General features: G+C 44.7%; 1 protein-coding gene across 2 annotated transcripts; it reads left to right on the top strand.

The window, feature by feature from the left end:
- The first annotated feature begins 3,384 nt into the window (after nt 1-3,384).
- LOC143496596 (E3 ubiquitin-protein ligase TRIM35-like) lies at nt 3,385-12,422 on the top strand. Of its 2 annotated transcripts, XM_076992767.1 has the most exons (7): nt 3,385-3,521; nt 4,518-4,997; nt 5,339-5,434; nt 5,545-5,775; nt 6,080-6,102; nt 6,428-6,546; nt 11,031-12,422. In XM_076992767.1, the coding sequence occupies exons 2-7, from the start codon at nt 4,593-4,595 to the stop codon at nt 11,573-11,575; spliced, it is 1,419 nt and encodes a 472-aa protein (XP_076848882.1). In that variant the 5' UTR covers nt 3,385-3,521; nt 4,518-4,592; the 3' UTR covers nt 11,576-12,422. The 2 variants fall into 2 exon arrangements, with proteins under 2 accessions (XP_076848882.1, XP_076848883.1); XM_076992768.1 differs by lacking the exon at nt 3,385-3,521 and having other exon boundaries at nt 4,393-4,997.
- Nucleotides 12,423-16,561: the final 4,139 nt, after the last annotated feature.

Raw genomic sequence — 16,561 nt, 5'->3', positions numbered from 1 at the left:
CCACCGGCATCCCCTGTGCAACCTACCCCACCTCCACCTCCATCCCCTGTGTCACCTACCCCACCTCCACCTGCACCCCCTGTGTAACCTACCCCACCTCCACCTGTATCCCCTGTTTAACCTACCCCACCTCCACCTGTATCCCCTGTGTAACCTACCCCACCTCCACCTGCATCCCCTGTGCAACCTAGCCCACCTCCACCTACATCCCCTGTGTAACCTACCCCACCTCCACCTCCATCCCCTGTGTAACCTTCTTCTCCCTCCAACAGTCCTGTCTCATCTCCTGGTCCTTCCTCTGCTCCACGTACTGAAAGATCTTCACCTGCTCCTGATAATGAATGTAGATGCAGTGAGGAGATAATTTCTATTGAAAGCCAAAGGCTGCAGATAGAACAAGAGCGTCTGCAGCTGAAACAGGAACAGGTGCAACAGAGGGAGAGGCACCATATGGAACTGGTGGAACTGAAGAGGGCCAAACTTGAGATAATGTCCAAACAACTCTCAATGGCCGAGTTTCAGTTATCCAGACCCTCAATTTCTGTGCCAATCATATTGCCCACTGAACAAGGTAACATACTTTGCCATTTAACCATAGTGAATGTAAATGGAAGTTACTGATCTCTGATGTATAAAGAAAAAGTTAATCAAACTCATTCATTTTTTATATCTAATTTTTCAAATTCTTTACAGTTTTGTGGCAGCTTCATTAACATTAATATTTTTCTTCCAGACTCCAGTTCTACTCACACAGTGTATAGAAGGTGCACGGACAAGGATTTTCAAATATTTTATTGAATTCCTCCTTCCTTATTCCTCCCTCTAATTATTGTTGCATTTAATTAGTGAAGTCAAATAAAACACATTGAAAAGCATAACTTGTACCCAATTAATTCATTAGTGTCTGTTAATTCCCTAAGAAACAACACACACAAACATGGGTTACACGTAAAAACTGTATCCCGTATTTTATTTTCAGTAAAACAGCCCTAATCATTTGCATTCGTGTTTCCAAGCCAGCCTAATAATGTCCTTCTCTCCCCATTCCTGGTAAGATTGCAGGAATGTGAACTTCTCCTCTCTCATCATCTTCCTCAATGTCCTCACCAGGAACGTGTATGCCAGCCTGCACTGTAATGTTATAAATCATAGCACATACACTATTATGACACAGCTTTGTGCTGGTGAATACAGAAGCCCCCCTGATGACTTTTGAAGGAACCGAAAACTCATTTTCCAAATGCCCAACGCTCGCTCCACAACACTGCGTGTTCTCCGGTGTGCCATGTTGTAGTTCTCTTCAGCCTCTGTCTGGAGGTTCAAGACAGGAGTAAGTAAATAGGTCCAGAGTGGATAACCACTGTCACCCAGGACGTGTCCACCAGCAAATGCACCCTCAGTTGCCATCTGACACACTCCTGAATTTGTCCAAATTAAAGAGTCATGAGTACTTCCAGGCCACTTGACACCCATCACCACCACCAGTAGTTAGGGCTCAAGAGGCTGGGAGTGTGTGTGGGGATGAGTGTGTGGGGGGATGAGTGTGTGTGTGTGGATGAGTGTGTGTGTGGGGATGGGTGTGTGTGTGGGGATGAGTGTGTGTGTGGGGATGAGTGTGTGTGGGGATGGGTGTGTGTGTGGGGATGAGTGTGTGTGGGGATGGGTGTGTGTGGGGATAGGTGTGTGTGGGGATGGGTGTGTGTGTGGGGATGGGTGTGTGTGTGGGGATGAGTGTGTGTGTGGGGATAGGTGTGTGTGTGGGGATGAGTGTGTGTCTGGGGATAGGTGTGTGTGGGGATGGGTGTGTGTGTGGGGATGGGTGTGTGTGTGGGGATGGGTGTGTGTGTGGGGATAGGTGTGTGTGGGGATGGGTGTGTGTGTGGGGATGGGTGTGTGTGGGGATGAGTGTGTGTGGGGATGGGTGTGTGTGTGGGGATGAGTGTGTGTGTGGGGATGAGTGTGTGTGTGGGGATGAGTGTGTGTGGGGATGAGTGTGTGTGGGGATGAGTGTGTGTGGGGATGGGTGTGTGTGGGGATGAGTGTTGTTTGTGGAAATCCCTTGTCCCTTGTTTGTGGAAATGTGATGTATGTTGGTGCAGGTCACAGAAGAGCTTTAGTCACAGCACACACACATTTACACACAGCAGCTTTGCTTAGACTGTAGACATCACCAAGAGTGCTGCCATCCACCACTGGTATAAAAACAAAGTGCTGTCAGTAGCTGAATGGTGGAACTGAGGCAACATTTCTTCTGGTGCCTCTTGTTAACTCCTCCTGTATGAGACCAAGGAGAGCCATGATCTCCTCCCTAGGCAGGCGGTATCTGTCACACAGTTCATCATCACGAAGGTCAAGTTGACCCACACTTAGACGCCGAACTGAGTTAAGACGAGCTGCCTGTTCATGTTGATTACGGCATCTTCTTTAACGATGTCTTTGGTTGAGAACCAGTATTCTTTATGCAGCTGCCATGTTCACCACATAACCACCATTGTCAGCATTCATCTTGATTACTTATATGTATAAGTAATTAATGAATTAATTTGATTGGTTAAGAGTTAACAAGCTTAGTAGGCCAATTTGTAACCATTGCTCGGGGCACAATATATTATTTGAATTCTACAACTGTTCCACTGGAAAAAAAAATGCATATACTGTAAATTAATAAATACTATGTTGTAGTTTAACCAATTTCAATAGTTTGTTTTGTGAAAACAATAATTTCAGTTTAGTATGTATATTTATGTGCAGTATTGAACTAAAAACATTGGATCTAATTTACTTGACGCAATTACCCTTTCAAAAGTACATTTAACTGTTAATGGATTTGTGTTTGTACACACATGCATGTGCAGTTCGGAGCGTTTTTAAAGGGATAATCAGCAGCCTCTTTTGTTTTTCAGACAGAACTGCACGTAAACTTCAGGTTAAGAACAACTTAGCGAGTTACAACAGGGTCAGACCACTCGTAGGTTCACAAACAAGTTTAAGTACGACGTGGGTTATGAAGGCATTTGGGAAACCAGTGTAAATTTAAGAATGTTCTTAAGTACGAGGTTACAAAGTAGGCCTACTTAGCATTAAGAACGTTACGGGAAACTCACCCCTGTTCAGTTAGAAAGCAACAATGATTGTGAATCAATTTCACCTGCTGTTGTGCAAATGGAACAGACAACAGGTAGAAATGACAATTAGCAAGCCCCTCCTTATATAGGAGTGGTTCTTCAGGTGGTGACCACAGACCTTTTCTCTGTTCTCATCCTTTCTAGCTGATGTTTTGGTCACTTTTGTATTTTGTCAGTTCTCTCACCATAGAGGTAGCATGATGTGGTGTCTACAAACCACAGAAGTTGTTCAGGTAGGTCAGCTCATCCAGGATGGCACATCAATGTGAGCTGTGGCAAGAAGGTTTGCTGTGTCTGTCATCACAGTGTCCAGAACATGGAGCAGATACCAGGAGACATGGAGGGGGCCGTAGGAGGGCAACAACCCAACAGCAGGACCACTAACTCCTCCTTTGTGTAAGTGTAGCGCACATTTCATGTGGTGTTAACAGCAGTCATAATAAAATAACCGCCCGATTGGCGAAGGGCTAACTTTTGCCTAATGTATGCGTGGCATCCTCCAATCTCAACCAATTCGAATTTAGAAGCAAAATTTTGTCCTGCACGCTCAGCACAACGCCGTTTCCTATAGGAGCTGCTTCAGCGAATCACAGCTGGGGATCGAGTGGTTCTGCCTACTGCTTTGTGCAGTCTACCAAGACCGCCACTCTTTCTTTCTTTTGTTCTTTCTGTTGATTCCCCTCGTGTTAAGGATAGGTGTAGTAGCAAATAGTAGAAATCCTGCTATTAAAATTTATGAGAAATTAATGAGATTCATGAAATTAATCTCTCTCTCTCTCTCTCTCATCAGCTTTCTTTTTCATCTCCATCTCTCCCTGTATGTAGCTGTTGAAGCTGTTCCTCCACTCTCTGCTCCTCATGGTTTCTGCTCTTTTACAGTGTGAACACGGTTCTGTGAACACAGTTACTCCAGCGCCCTCTCTGGTCGTATGTGGGTCCTGCATGCTCTCTGCTGTATTCTATTCTCTGAACACCGAGGTCTTATTTGTGAATAAGAAATCAACAACTTTGCAATGCTAGTCCAGTGTCAGGAGTCTTAGCTTTTAACAATATATGTATTCATATATGAGACAGCTGAGGGTCGCTTGATTCACTTAGTCATAGTGCTCTGTCGCCATCTGGTGGAAAAATCATGTATGTTTACCAGCTTATTAACTCTTAGACCAAAGCCCCTCCTCCCTGTACACGTCGGCCTTGTTGAGGAAGTAAATCTTGGAACGCCACACTAGTCTTTATTAATTATACGTTCAAGTGAGTTATAAATATTATAAAAACCTCTTAACTCTGGTATTTACTTCTTTCTGCCTTATTTCTGAAAGGAGTCTAAACTCCCTCAGCTGGATAAAGGACTACAGTGACTGATTCTCTCCTGTGCTACTGTGTTTATTACAGAAGATCTAAAAGTGAAAGTGAAGTTTGTACAGAAGGAGACATTACAGAGAAACAGCACAGCAGCTGTTGGAGGAAATGGCTGCTACAAACCCTCTGTCAGAAGAAGAGTTTTCATGTCCTGTGTGCTGTGACATCTTCAGGGATCCTGTTCTACTGTCATGTAGCCACAGTGTGTGTAAAACCTGTCTGCAGCAGTTCTGGGAAACCAAGGGATCTCAAGAATGTCCAGTTTGTAGGAGAAGATCTTCAAAAGGCCAACCTCCCTGTAATCTTGTCCTAAAGAACTTGTGTGAGGCATTTCAAGCCAGCAGGATTCAGAGATCTTCAGCAGGGTCTGAGGTTCTCTGCAGTCTGCACAATGAGAAACTCAAAGTCTTCTGTCTGGAGGACCAACAGCCTGTGTGTTTGGTGTGTCAGATTTCAAAGGCACATAAAACTCATGACTGCTGTCCAGTAGAGGAAGCTGTGTGTGAATTTAAGGTATGAAATGTACACTTCTTATTTAATTGTTTTTAAATGTTTTTCCAGTGTTCACAATTATCTTGAAATTCTAGATAGAATTTCTCAGATGATGAGATTTCCGACAACTAAATCAGACCTTCATTCACATTGAAAAATAATAGAATTAAAACATTGGTTATACAACCGGCTACAATATATCAAACATCTCCATTTGACGGTAAAAGGATGAAAAGGAATCATAGTAATCACACCATTGTGTCCAGTTGTTATAATCTCGGAAATCTCCAGCACATCTATACAGACACAGTGATGAGTCCTGTAAGACTCACACTGTCCTCTACTAAACCCGTATTTTACAGAACAAACTCAAGACCTCACTGAAGTCTCTACAGCAGCATCTGAAGGTCTTAGAGGAAAATAAACAAGACTGTGAGAAAACAGCAGCACACATTAAGGTGAAAGGTCACTCTGAGTTCTGAATGGTGCTGTGATCACAGTCCACGTACACCATAATGAAACACACACATTTGGACAGTTTATATTTCCTCATCATCTCCCATTCCAGTATCAGGCCCAGCACACAGAGAGGCAGATAAAGGAGGAGTTTGAGAAGATCCACCAGTTTCTAAGAGATGAAGAAGCAGCAAGAATAGCTGCACTGAAGGAGGAAGAGGAGCAGAAGAGTCACATGATGAGGAGGAAGATTGAGGAGATGAGTGGAGAAATAGCATCTCTTTCAGATCAAATCAGAAACACAGAGAAGGAGATGGAAGCTGAGAACATCCCGTTCTTACTAGTAAGAACCACTCAGTCTGTATCTTTCTCTCTCTCTCTCTCTCTCTCTCTCTCTCTCTCTCTCTCTCTCTCTCTTTCTCTCTCTCTCTCTCTCTCACACACACACACACACACACACAAATGCATAAGTAAAATGTTTTGACATTTGTTTTAGTTTGTGTGTGTGTGTGTGTGTGTGTGTGTGTGAGGGTCTTTAGACACATTGATGTTATCATATAAGGAAGATGCATGTTTGACCCTTATATAAACAAAATGACTAAAATTTGATTTCACTTTCTGTGTTTGTTCCTCTGTTTCCTTCACAGAACGTGTCGTCCACACTGAAACAGTAAGTGATTATTATTTCTGTTTGATATATTGTGTTACACATTGTGTTTGTGAAATTGTTCTCATACATTCAAATCTTCAGTATGTGGTCTCTGTTATTTCAGAAACATGATATATGAAGACGGTATTTAAGAAAATATAAATACATTTTTGATACTGATTATGTGCAAAACGTGGTTAGATACACTGATAAGTTTAATGAAAGATAATAATACAGCTTTGTACATTTCATGTGAAATTTTTTTCATGTGTTAATTTAAATGTTAAATAATTAGAATATGATATATGCTAAAATATTATGATAATACAGCTTTATACACTTCCAGAGTTCATCACACCCCAAAACAACATAAGAAGGTGTCAGGAGCTCTGATCAATGTAGCAAAACATCTTTCCAACCTGAAGTTCAGAGTCTGGGAGAGAATGCAGAAGATTCTCCAGTACTGTGAGTTTTGGTGTTCTTTGATTAATTAGAGTAATTCTGTTCTCCTCACAATTAGAACTCTATAGAGAGAGAAACATTAACATTGTGTGTTTGGTACATGAACTATTCCAGTATTAAAGGCTGTATTAGTATAAACAGTGAGGGGGACGACCAGTTGACTGCTGGTCTGAGGAGAGACAGTCAGTCCATGAGGAGATCTACACCACCCACTCTCCACCTCTACACACCACCCACTCTCCACCTCTACACCACCCACTCTCCCCCTCTACACACCACCCACTCCCCCCTCTACACACCACCCACTCCCCCCTCTACACACCACCCACTCTCCACCTCTACACCACCCACTCTCCACCTCTACACACCACCCACTCTCCCCTCTACACACCACCCACTCTCTCCACCTCTACACACCACCCACTCTCCACCTCTACACACCACCCACTCTCCACCTCTACACACCACCCACTCTCCACCTCTACACACCACCCACTCTCCCCTCTACACACCACCCACTCTCCACCTCTACACACCACCCACTCTCCCCTCTACACACCACCCACTCTCCACCTCTACACACCACCCACTCCCCCCTCTACACACCACCCACTCCCCCCTCTACACACCACCCACTCTCCACCTCTACACACCACCCACTCTCCACCTCTACACCACCCACTCTCCACCTCTACACACCACCCACTCTCCACCTCTACACACCACCCACTCTCCACCTCTACACACCACCCACTCTCCACCTCTACACCACCCACTCTCCACCTCTACACACCACCCACTCTCCCCTCTACACACCACCCACTCTCTCCACCTCTACACACCACCCACTCTCCCCTCTACACACCACCCACTCTCCACCTCTACACACCACCCACTCTCCACCTCTACACACCACCCACTCTCCACCTCTACACCACCCACTCTCCACCTCTACACACCACCCACTCTCCACCTCTACACACCACCCACTCTCCACCTCTACACACCACCCTCTCTCCACCTCTACACACCACCCACTCTCTCCACCTCTACACACCACCCACTCTCCACCTCTACACCACCCACTCTCCACCTCTACACACCACCCACTCTCCACCTCTACACCACCCACTCTCCACCTCTACACACCACCACTCTCCACCTCTACACACCACCCACTCTCCCCTCTCCACACCACCCACTCTCCACCTCTACACACCACCCACTCTCCCCCTCTACACACCACCCACTCTCCCCCTCTACACACCACCCACTCTCCACCTCTACACCACCCACTCTCCACCTCTACACACCACCCACTCTCCCCTCTACACACCACCCACTCTCCACCTCTACACACCACCCACTCTCCACCTCTACACACCACCCACTCTCCCCCTCTACACACCACCCACTCTCCCCCTCTACACCACCCACTCCACCTCTACACACCACCCACTCTCTACCTCTACACACCACCCACTCTCCACCTCTACACACCCCCCACTGTCCACCTCTACACACCACCCACTCTCCCCCTCTACACACCACCCACTCTCCCCCTCTACACCACCCACTCCACCTCTACACACCACCCACTCTCTACCTCTACACACCACCCACTCTCCACCTCTACACACCACCCACTCTCCACCTCTACATCACCACCCACTCTCCACCTCTACACACCACCCACTCTCCACCTCTACATCACCACCCACTCTCCCCCTCTACACCACCCACTCTCCACCTCTACACACCACCCACTCTCCCTGGGACATCCCCACCTCCACCTGCTCCCCCATCCTGTAAATAATGAAGATACTAGGGGTCTATAGGAAGTCTTTGTCTTTGTATCTGTCCCTGCCACCATCTTTGTTTCTGTCTTTCGGGCGTCAGCGGCAGTTTTGGGCATGCACAGTTCATGTGCAGTGTGGACGTGGAGCGGTGAGGGTCTGCTCTGAGTGTGAGACTGCACTGAGTGTTGTGGGCGGGGCTCACGGCAGCACCCGCCCCAGAGGACAGCAACTGAAGAGCGTGTGTGTTCAGAGTCTCCAAAAGTCTCCAATAACACCACAAAAAGTTGCTAGATTTGTCGCTAGTCGCTTTTTACTACAAAAAGTCTCTACAGAGTCTGAAAAGTCGCTAAATATAGCGACAAAGTCGCTAAGTTGGCAACACTGTTCTCAACTACTCGCTTCTCCCCCTAAACCAACATGAGCTTCACGCCCCGTCGCCATTTAGCTCTTAAAGAGACCGTGACCTAATTTCTTCACATAAACAAATGGTCCTGTAGACATTTATATTTACATAATCAGTACCAGTATCACCTCTGGCATCTTAATACTATATTAAACAGCAATATATACACATATGCACCTCTTCATAAAAAAGTAAATTAACTAAATACATTTACATACAATGCAAAGAAGGTCCTTATGTTTTGTCTCCTAGACCACCGGTGTTAGTCACTCTGGGAGTAGCGCCCTTTAGTAGGGGAACTAACGGTATCTACCCACTAATGAGGACACACACACACACTTCAGTACACAGACACTAATAATACACACATGCAGTGTGACACTCAGTGTAACAGTAACACTGCACTAGTTACAGTTGTGATCAAATTTATTCAACCCCCAATGCTGCGAAGGGTTTTATGGAATTCAGTGCACATTTGTAATTGTGTTCATAATGAAATCTTACAAGGACTTGTTAAAGAACTAAATGCAACTAAGATAGCATCAATTTTTTTTGTCATAAAGTATTAAATGGCCTTTTTGTGATTTCTTCATTGACACAATTATTCAACCCCTTTACGACTACCACTCCTAAGAACAGAGGTTCATTCCAGTGTTTTCCATCAGGTATTGAAAACATCTGTGGATGTCAACGAGCAGCAATCAAGCATGATAAGCACCAATTAGGCAGATTTAAAAGGACTGTGATACTCAGCTCCTTCTAGACATCTACTGGTGTGTTTCCAAGCATGGTGAAGGCAAGAGAATGGTCCCAGAAGACAAGAGAAGAGGTTATTGCTCTTCACAAGAATGGCAATGGATATAAAAAGATTGCGAAGTTGTTAAATATTCCAAGAGACACTATCAGAAGTATCATTCGCAAGTTCAAGTTAAAGGGCACAGTGGAAACGTTACCTGGTCGTGGCAGAAAGAAGATCCTGACCGCGACTGCTGTGCGCTACCTGAAGCGTAATGTGGAGAAAAATCCCCGCGTGACTGCTAAGGAACTGAAAAAAGACCTGTCAGATGTGGGCACTGAAGTTTCAGCTCAGACAATAAGGCGCGCACTGCATAACCAAGACCTCCATGCCAGAACGCCCAGACGCACCCCCTTGCTGACTCCAAAGAACAAGAAAAGTCGACTGCAGTATGCCAAAAGTCATGTGGACAAGCCACAAAGGTTTTGGAACAGGTTTTGGAAACTAAATTAGAACTGTTTGGGACAATGGACCAGCGCTATGTTTGGAGAAGGAAGAACCAGGCTTATGAACAAAAGAACACCTTGCCTACTGTGAAGCATGGCGGGGGGTCAATTATGCTTTGGGGCTGTTTTGCTTCTAATGGTACAGGAAAGCTTCAACGTGTGCAGGGTACCATGAATTCCCTTCAGTACCAGGAGATCTTGGAGGAAAATGTGATGGAGTCAGTCACAAACCTGCGGCTTGGGAGACGTTGGACCTTCCAACAGGACAATGATCCGAAGCACACATCCAAGTCCACTAGAGCATGGTTGAACATGAAAGGCTGGAACATTCTAGAGTGGCCATCGCAATCACCAGACTTAAATCCAATTGAGAACCTCTGGTGGGACCTAAAGAAGGCAGTTGCAGTGCGCAAGCCTAAGAATGTGACTTAACTGGAGGCTTTTGCCCATGAAGAATGGGCTAAGATACCCATAGGTCGCTGCAAGACACTTGTGTCAAGCTATGCTTCACGCTTGAAAGCTGTCATAACTGGAAAAGGATGTTGTACTAAGTACTAAAAAATAATGTCACTAGGGGGTTGAATAAAACTGATAATGATGTGAGCACAGTAAAGACATTTGTGGTTATTCCATCATAAATATTATGTTATGTTTGTCTAATTTATAAGTGCCTCTTTGATATAATTGTAAATAAGATGACTGAAATGATCAAAATCAATGTCAAACTGGCCAAAACACTTTATTTCAGTGGGGGTTGAATAAATTTGATCACAACTGTAAGTGTCACATGTGATACTCAAATAATGAATCCAAGATATGTAGAAATATATTAATGAATAAAACAGACACAATTTCAAGTGTCAAAACAACAAGCACACAAGTACTGCAGGGGTGTGTGGTGAACACACATCATCACCATCACTTCCCTCTTATCAACCTACTGCAGCATTTCACTCAGAGTAAAGGGCCTGCAGTCTGTAGATGTGACCTCATCACATTAGCACATGAAGAACATGATGATTCATTCTGTTCTCTCTCCTCAGACCCTGTTACTCTGGACCCCAACACTGCACATCCAGAACTCCACCTGTCTGATGATCTCACTACTGTAGAAGAGAGACCACAGAAATCACTGCTTCCTGATAATCTAGAGAGATTTGATGAGTGGGAGTGTGTCCTGGGCTCTGAGGGCTTTAACTCAGGGACACACTGCTGGGATGTTGATGTTGGAGACTGTGAATTATGGGTACTGGGTGTAATTATAGAGTCTGAAAGGAGAAGGGGATGGGGGGTCTGGGGTTCAGTGTGTCATATGGGCTACAGTAAAATCACTGGTAAATACTGGACACGCTGCCCAGGACAGACAGATCACTTCTTCACACCTAGAGAGGAACTGCAGAGGGTCAGAGTTCAGCTGGACTGGGACAGGGGGAAAGTGACATTCACTGATCTTCTAACCAGTTCACACCTGCACACTATAACACACACTTTTACTGACACTGTTTTCCCTTTATTCTGTAATAACAGTTCCTCTCCTATGAGGATCTTACCAGCAAAGATATCAGTAACTGTGGAACAGCAAAGTTAACGTTGCCTTGAATTAATCTGCATACATGTAATAATGAACATTATATTTATAAATATATATTTTGACTATATCTTAGAAAATTCAATAAGTTTTTCCTCAAAATATTAGAATCATGACTTTGATTATTAACTATTGACTTAGAAAGTATAATTTTTTAATTTCTCTTTGTCATTACATTTTTATAACCTGAATCATCAGAAAGTTTGAGTCCACTGAATGTGAATGTATTACATGTGAGAAATATGGATCTGATGTCCTGACTGGAATCTCTTACCATAATGATGCCATAATAAATAATGTTCAGCAGTCCAAGTGTATAAGGGTGATGATCATTCTGCTGTATTGTCCCTGATTAAGTGTTTGATCTGTGTTTTCCTGATCTCTGTCACGTTACAGCCCCTGACTCCTCCCCTTTGGGCGTGTATTTATGTCGTCTACGTCTAGTCGTCTGCGTCTGTGGATCTTCGTGGGTGTGGATGTGTCGAAATGTGTTCATTCGTCTCAACTGTGGCTCGTCTCGTGATCACTCTGGGGTTATGTGGTTTGTCTATTTAATGTGCGTTCGCGCAGTGTCCCATGCTCGTCTTTGTCTAAGTCATACACGATAATGTGTGTATAGTTGTGTGTGCGCTATCCGCGCTAAAACTTATATGTTAATAAACGTGGCGTTCATCAAGCAAGGATTCTGTGCCTCGTCCTTCGCCCTCCACCGAGCATCACAGAAAGACGAGCCGACCAATCGAACGCCAGGATACACGACCCGTGCCAAGAAGGGGAAGAGGCCCAGCAGGCACCACCATGCCTCTTCTCCTGCACAGCACCGCGAAGCCCCAGTGACCAGCGAGGAGATGCAGCAGGACCCGTTGTGCGCGCACCTGCTGCGTCAGGCTCGGGACACCAAGGTGGCTTTGATGGCGAAGCGGCGGTGAGGATGTGGAAGGAGCGACACGGCTCTCCCACTAGAGACTGCTCGCCTCTGGCGCTTGGCTCCCTAGAGCTCTGCTCAGCAGAGAAGACCCCCGAGAGCGAGTTCGAGGGAGTAGAGTCGGAGGAGTACTGTGAAAAGGAGGAAAGCCCTCCTCCGTCCGTATACTCGGCCCCCACCGAGTATTATGGTGAGGGCGAGGAAGAAGAACGCCCTCCTCCATCCGAGTACTCGGACGGTGAGCCGTACACGGAGGACGAGAACGGTGAGCCGTGCACAGAGGAGGAAGACAGTGACCCGTAAACGGAGGAGGAGGACTTGAGTCCGCCCCCCTCGGAGTTCTCCGGGGAAACGGTGAGGGGGAAGAGAGGGTGCAAGGAGGAAGTCTGTCCCTATCCCTCTGAGGGGAGCACTATGGACTGGTCCCGTGACGAAACCCCGGTGGAGCCAATGATCTGGTGTTCAGACGGTGAAGAAGAGGAAATGGAGGAAGAGAGCACCACTCAGGAGGCCAGATCAGGGGAGCGATCACCAGGGGGAGGTGGAGTTCCATGCTGGGGTCCTTGGCGAGGGGCCATCCTGCGTCGCGCCCCACGGGGGCTGCCAGAAAGACTGGTCGCGTGCCCGTTGAGAGGGCTTTATGATTTACTCCTGGTACCATGTAACGTTATTGTATTCGTTCTTAATACAATAAAGATAGACACTTTAAGAAACTTGTCTTGTTTTATTTCCCACTCGCTCAACGTGTGTTCTTCCTACTCCATCTATTCATGTTCTGTTTAACTATCGTTATCTCACTAGTGACATCTAGTGTTACAATTAAATTACATCATTAACTGAATATCATTATAGTGGGGTCAGTGTGATCCCAGTGTGTCCTCATGTCCAGCACACTTTAACTCCTCTCAGTCTGTCAGGCAGAGGACTTTGTTTCTCCTCTTTCTATGCTCCCTCTCTTCTTTCTTTTTATTTCTTTCTCATTCCTCTCAAGCTGAACATTACTGTTTTTCTCAGCACATTTTTCTCTGCTTCCTTCAGCTTTTCGTCCTTCTGTCTCTTCTTTTTTGTCTTCATGCTTTTCTCCCTTTTTATTTGATGTTGTTCCTCCTTGAACTCTTCCACCATTTCTGTATTCATGCTCCCATACAGGTCCTCTTCTCTCTTGCTCTCACTTTTTTTTCTTCTCCCCTTTCTCTCCTTCTCTCACTTTCTCTTTTTCTCTCACTTTCTCTCCTTTCTCTCCTTCTCTCACTTTCTATCCATCTCCTCTCCATCTGTAGCTTCTTTTCACATTCAGGTCTTTTCTTTCGTTTTCTGACCTTCCTTGGATGGATTTACATGTGGCCTTCTCTCTACTGAACACATCATCTTAAAGTTTTCATACTTTGTCTCTTTTTCCTTAATATTTTCCTTCAATCCATCAATCATTGTTTCTTTTTCTTTCTCACCACGCATCTCCAAATATATTTGATGCCAATCATCTTCGTGTTTCTTCAGATTTTTTTTCTTGTTCTGTTTGATCCTCTCTATGCCTCCATCTCTCTCACTCTCTACATCTCTCTCTCTCCATCTCTCAGTCTGTACATCTCCTTCAGTGTGTTCCTTCAGTGTAATCTCTCTGGTCATCACATCCTCCATCTCTCTCTTCTCTTTTCTTGCTTGCATTATGAATCTCTCCAGATAGGTCACTCTGTCCTTTATTTTCTGGAGATCTCGTTCCATTTCATTCTTCTCCCAGGTCAGGTCCACCTTTCTCTCTTCTTCTGTTCTCCTAAGTGAGAGTGATCACTCTCTTTCTGTTGTGGAGTGTATCTTCCTCTCAGTGTGACACTGTGCAGACGTCTCCATCACTCTTTTTAGTGAGGGCTCCTTCACTTGACCGTTCCATTCTTCTCCACTGCAAAGCTCTGCTATCATTGTTTGCAAATGGTGTAATATCATTTCAATTGAGTCTAAGGACCTCCTGGTGTTTTCAAATCCTTCCTCTCTTCTCAGTACTGCACTGTTGAGCTGTAACAAACATGCACTAGTGTTAGTGTTAAGATCTGGTGTTTCTGTTCCTGATCTACTGAGAATTGGCCCCTCTTGGGTTCTGTCAAGAAGTAATGTCAGTGTGACAGAAATTATTGATTAGATCATGTTTAGTTATTATAAGAGATCATTATGAACTTTATGATTTAGTACATGTCATTTGATTAGACATTAATGGTGTGTTTCAGTGTAATCATACTTGTACTTGTGTTTAGTTCATATTATGCATGTGTGCTATACTGTGACCCAGGTCAAGGAGAGTGCAGAGGGTAAGAGCACTCTGTTAACTGGTTGTCACTAGTCACTAGTTAGCTTTCTCTCCGTTCAACTGATACATCAGTTTCTTCCGCTAACTCTAGGGAAGTCCATATTAGGAGATACACACACGTGAGGCAAAGTAGCCTGCTGGGCGCCTATGTTTTGAACATGCTGTGCTAAACTTGCTTGCTAGAACTGCTGAATTGTGTTTAAGATTGTATATAAGCAGGGGGACTGTCCCCTTGTTCTCAGAGTTGTCATGCTTGAATGAGACTCTCATGTCTGTCTCTGTCTTGTGTTTGTCTTTGTTCATTTTATATATTTATATATTTTAATAAATTAATCATTTTAACCACGTCTGAGTCCTCATCTATTTTCAGAAAAGTTCCCATGCTTTGCAATGAAGAAATGCTTTCGCTAACACATGCTGATAGTGTTGATAATGATAGAATGCTTTGCAATGAAGCAAGTTGGGCAAAGTCAAGGCGGGGACTGACGGTCCGAGGGGTTCGACTGGTGACGATCGGGAAGGGTCTGGTAAGACAAACTGTTCCCATGCTTTTCAATGAAGAAATGCTTTCACCGACACATGATGATACTGTTGATAATGATAGAATGCTTTGCAATGAAGAAATGCTTTGCCTATGTACATAGATGTCACGCAGATAAAGTGATTAAACCTGGTACTGAGTTTCTGAAAAAAATATATGTTCAAATCTCCACTCTTCCGGTTCAACAGGTCCCCTAATGGTTTTCGCAGGGAAAATAGGGGTCCTGGTAGGTGAAGTAAAGCATGGTGTCCTGTATCCCTGCTCTCCCCTCCTGGGGAAGTGTCAACACCCCCCACAGGATGAGCAGGAGTATAGGGGTCATGGTGGGTGATCGTTGACCTTTCTTGACAGTTGTTGTGCTTGGAGTGTGAGCACACCCACTCTGCACTCCTCCCACTCACCTGAGGCACCCTGAACACCCTCCTTTCACCCTATAGGAGCTGGGGTGTAACCTACTCCGTGCACTCTGCCTCTGTGCTCACCAGCTCCTCCTCCTTTAACCCTTCACGACCACCCAGTCCCCTGGTTTCAGGTTGGGTTGCAGACTTTCCCGTGGCTAAAGCAAGGCCTCTTACACCGACCTGTGAATTAGTGACAAAACAAAAAACAGATTTGCACAATAATTCAGCATGCATTTGGCGGCCTGCCAAATTTTTGAAATCAACAACTTTGATTTTGCTGGTCCAGTGTCAGGAGTCTTGGCTTTTAACAATATATGTATTCATGGCAACGTGTGTTTAATGTCATTTCATTTAATTAATGTAAAAAATATTAAAGTTTTGAAATGAGATCTGATTCATCTTTTGACCTACTGAGTTTAGTCATTCTTTAATCACCACTTTATTTATTTGGCTGAGGTTACCGTGATTGAAACTCTTCCTCCACTCTCTGCTCTCCTGGTTTCTGCCCTTCTTACACAGTGTGATCATTCTGTGAACAGTTACTCCAGGACCCAGTGTCACGTGTCTTAGCTTTTTATGACATATTCATGATAACATGCGTTTAATGTAATTTCACATCTTCAAATTAAAAATATTAAGATTTTGAAATGAGAACTGATTCATATTTTGACCTCCTGAGTTTAGTCATTCTTGTATGACCATTGAACACATCCTAACAGTGATCTGTTCTGCAGCTGCAGAACTGTCGCCATCTGGTGGAGAAATCATGTATGTTTTGCAGCATATTAGCTCTTAAACCGAAGCTCCTCCTCCCTGTACA

The sequence above is a fragment of the Brachyhypopomus gauderio genome, unplaced genomic scaffold (assembly GCF_052324685.1).
Source record: "Brachyhypopomus gauderio isolate BG-103 unplaced genomic scaffold, BGAUD_0.2 sc97, whole genome shotgun sequence".
NCBI lineage: Eukaryota > Metazoa > Chordata > Actinopteri > Gymnotiformes > Hypopomidae > Brachyhypopomus > Brachyhypopomus gauderio.
Note: the sequence above shows the minus strand (reverse complement) of the source record. Positions and strands in the feature narration are given on the sequence as shown.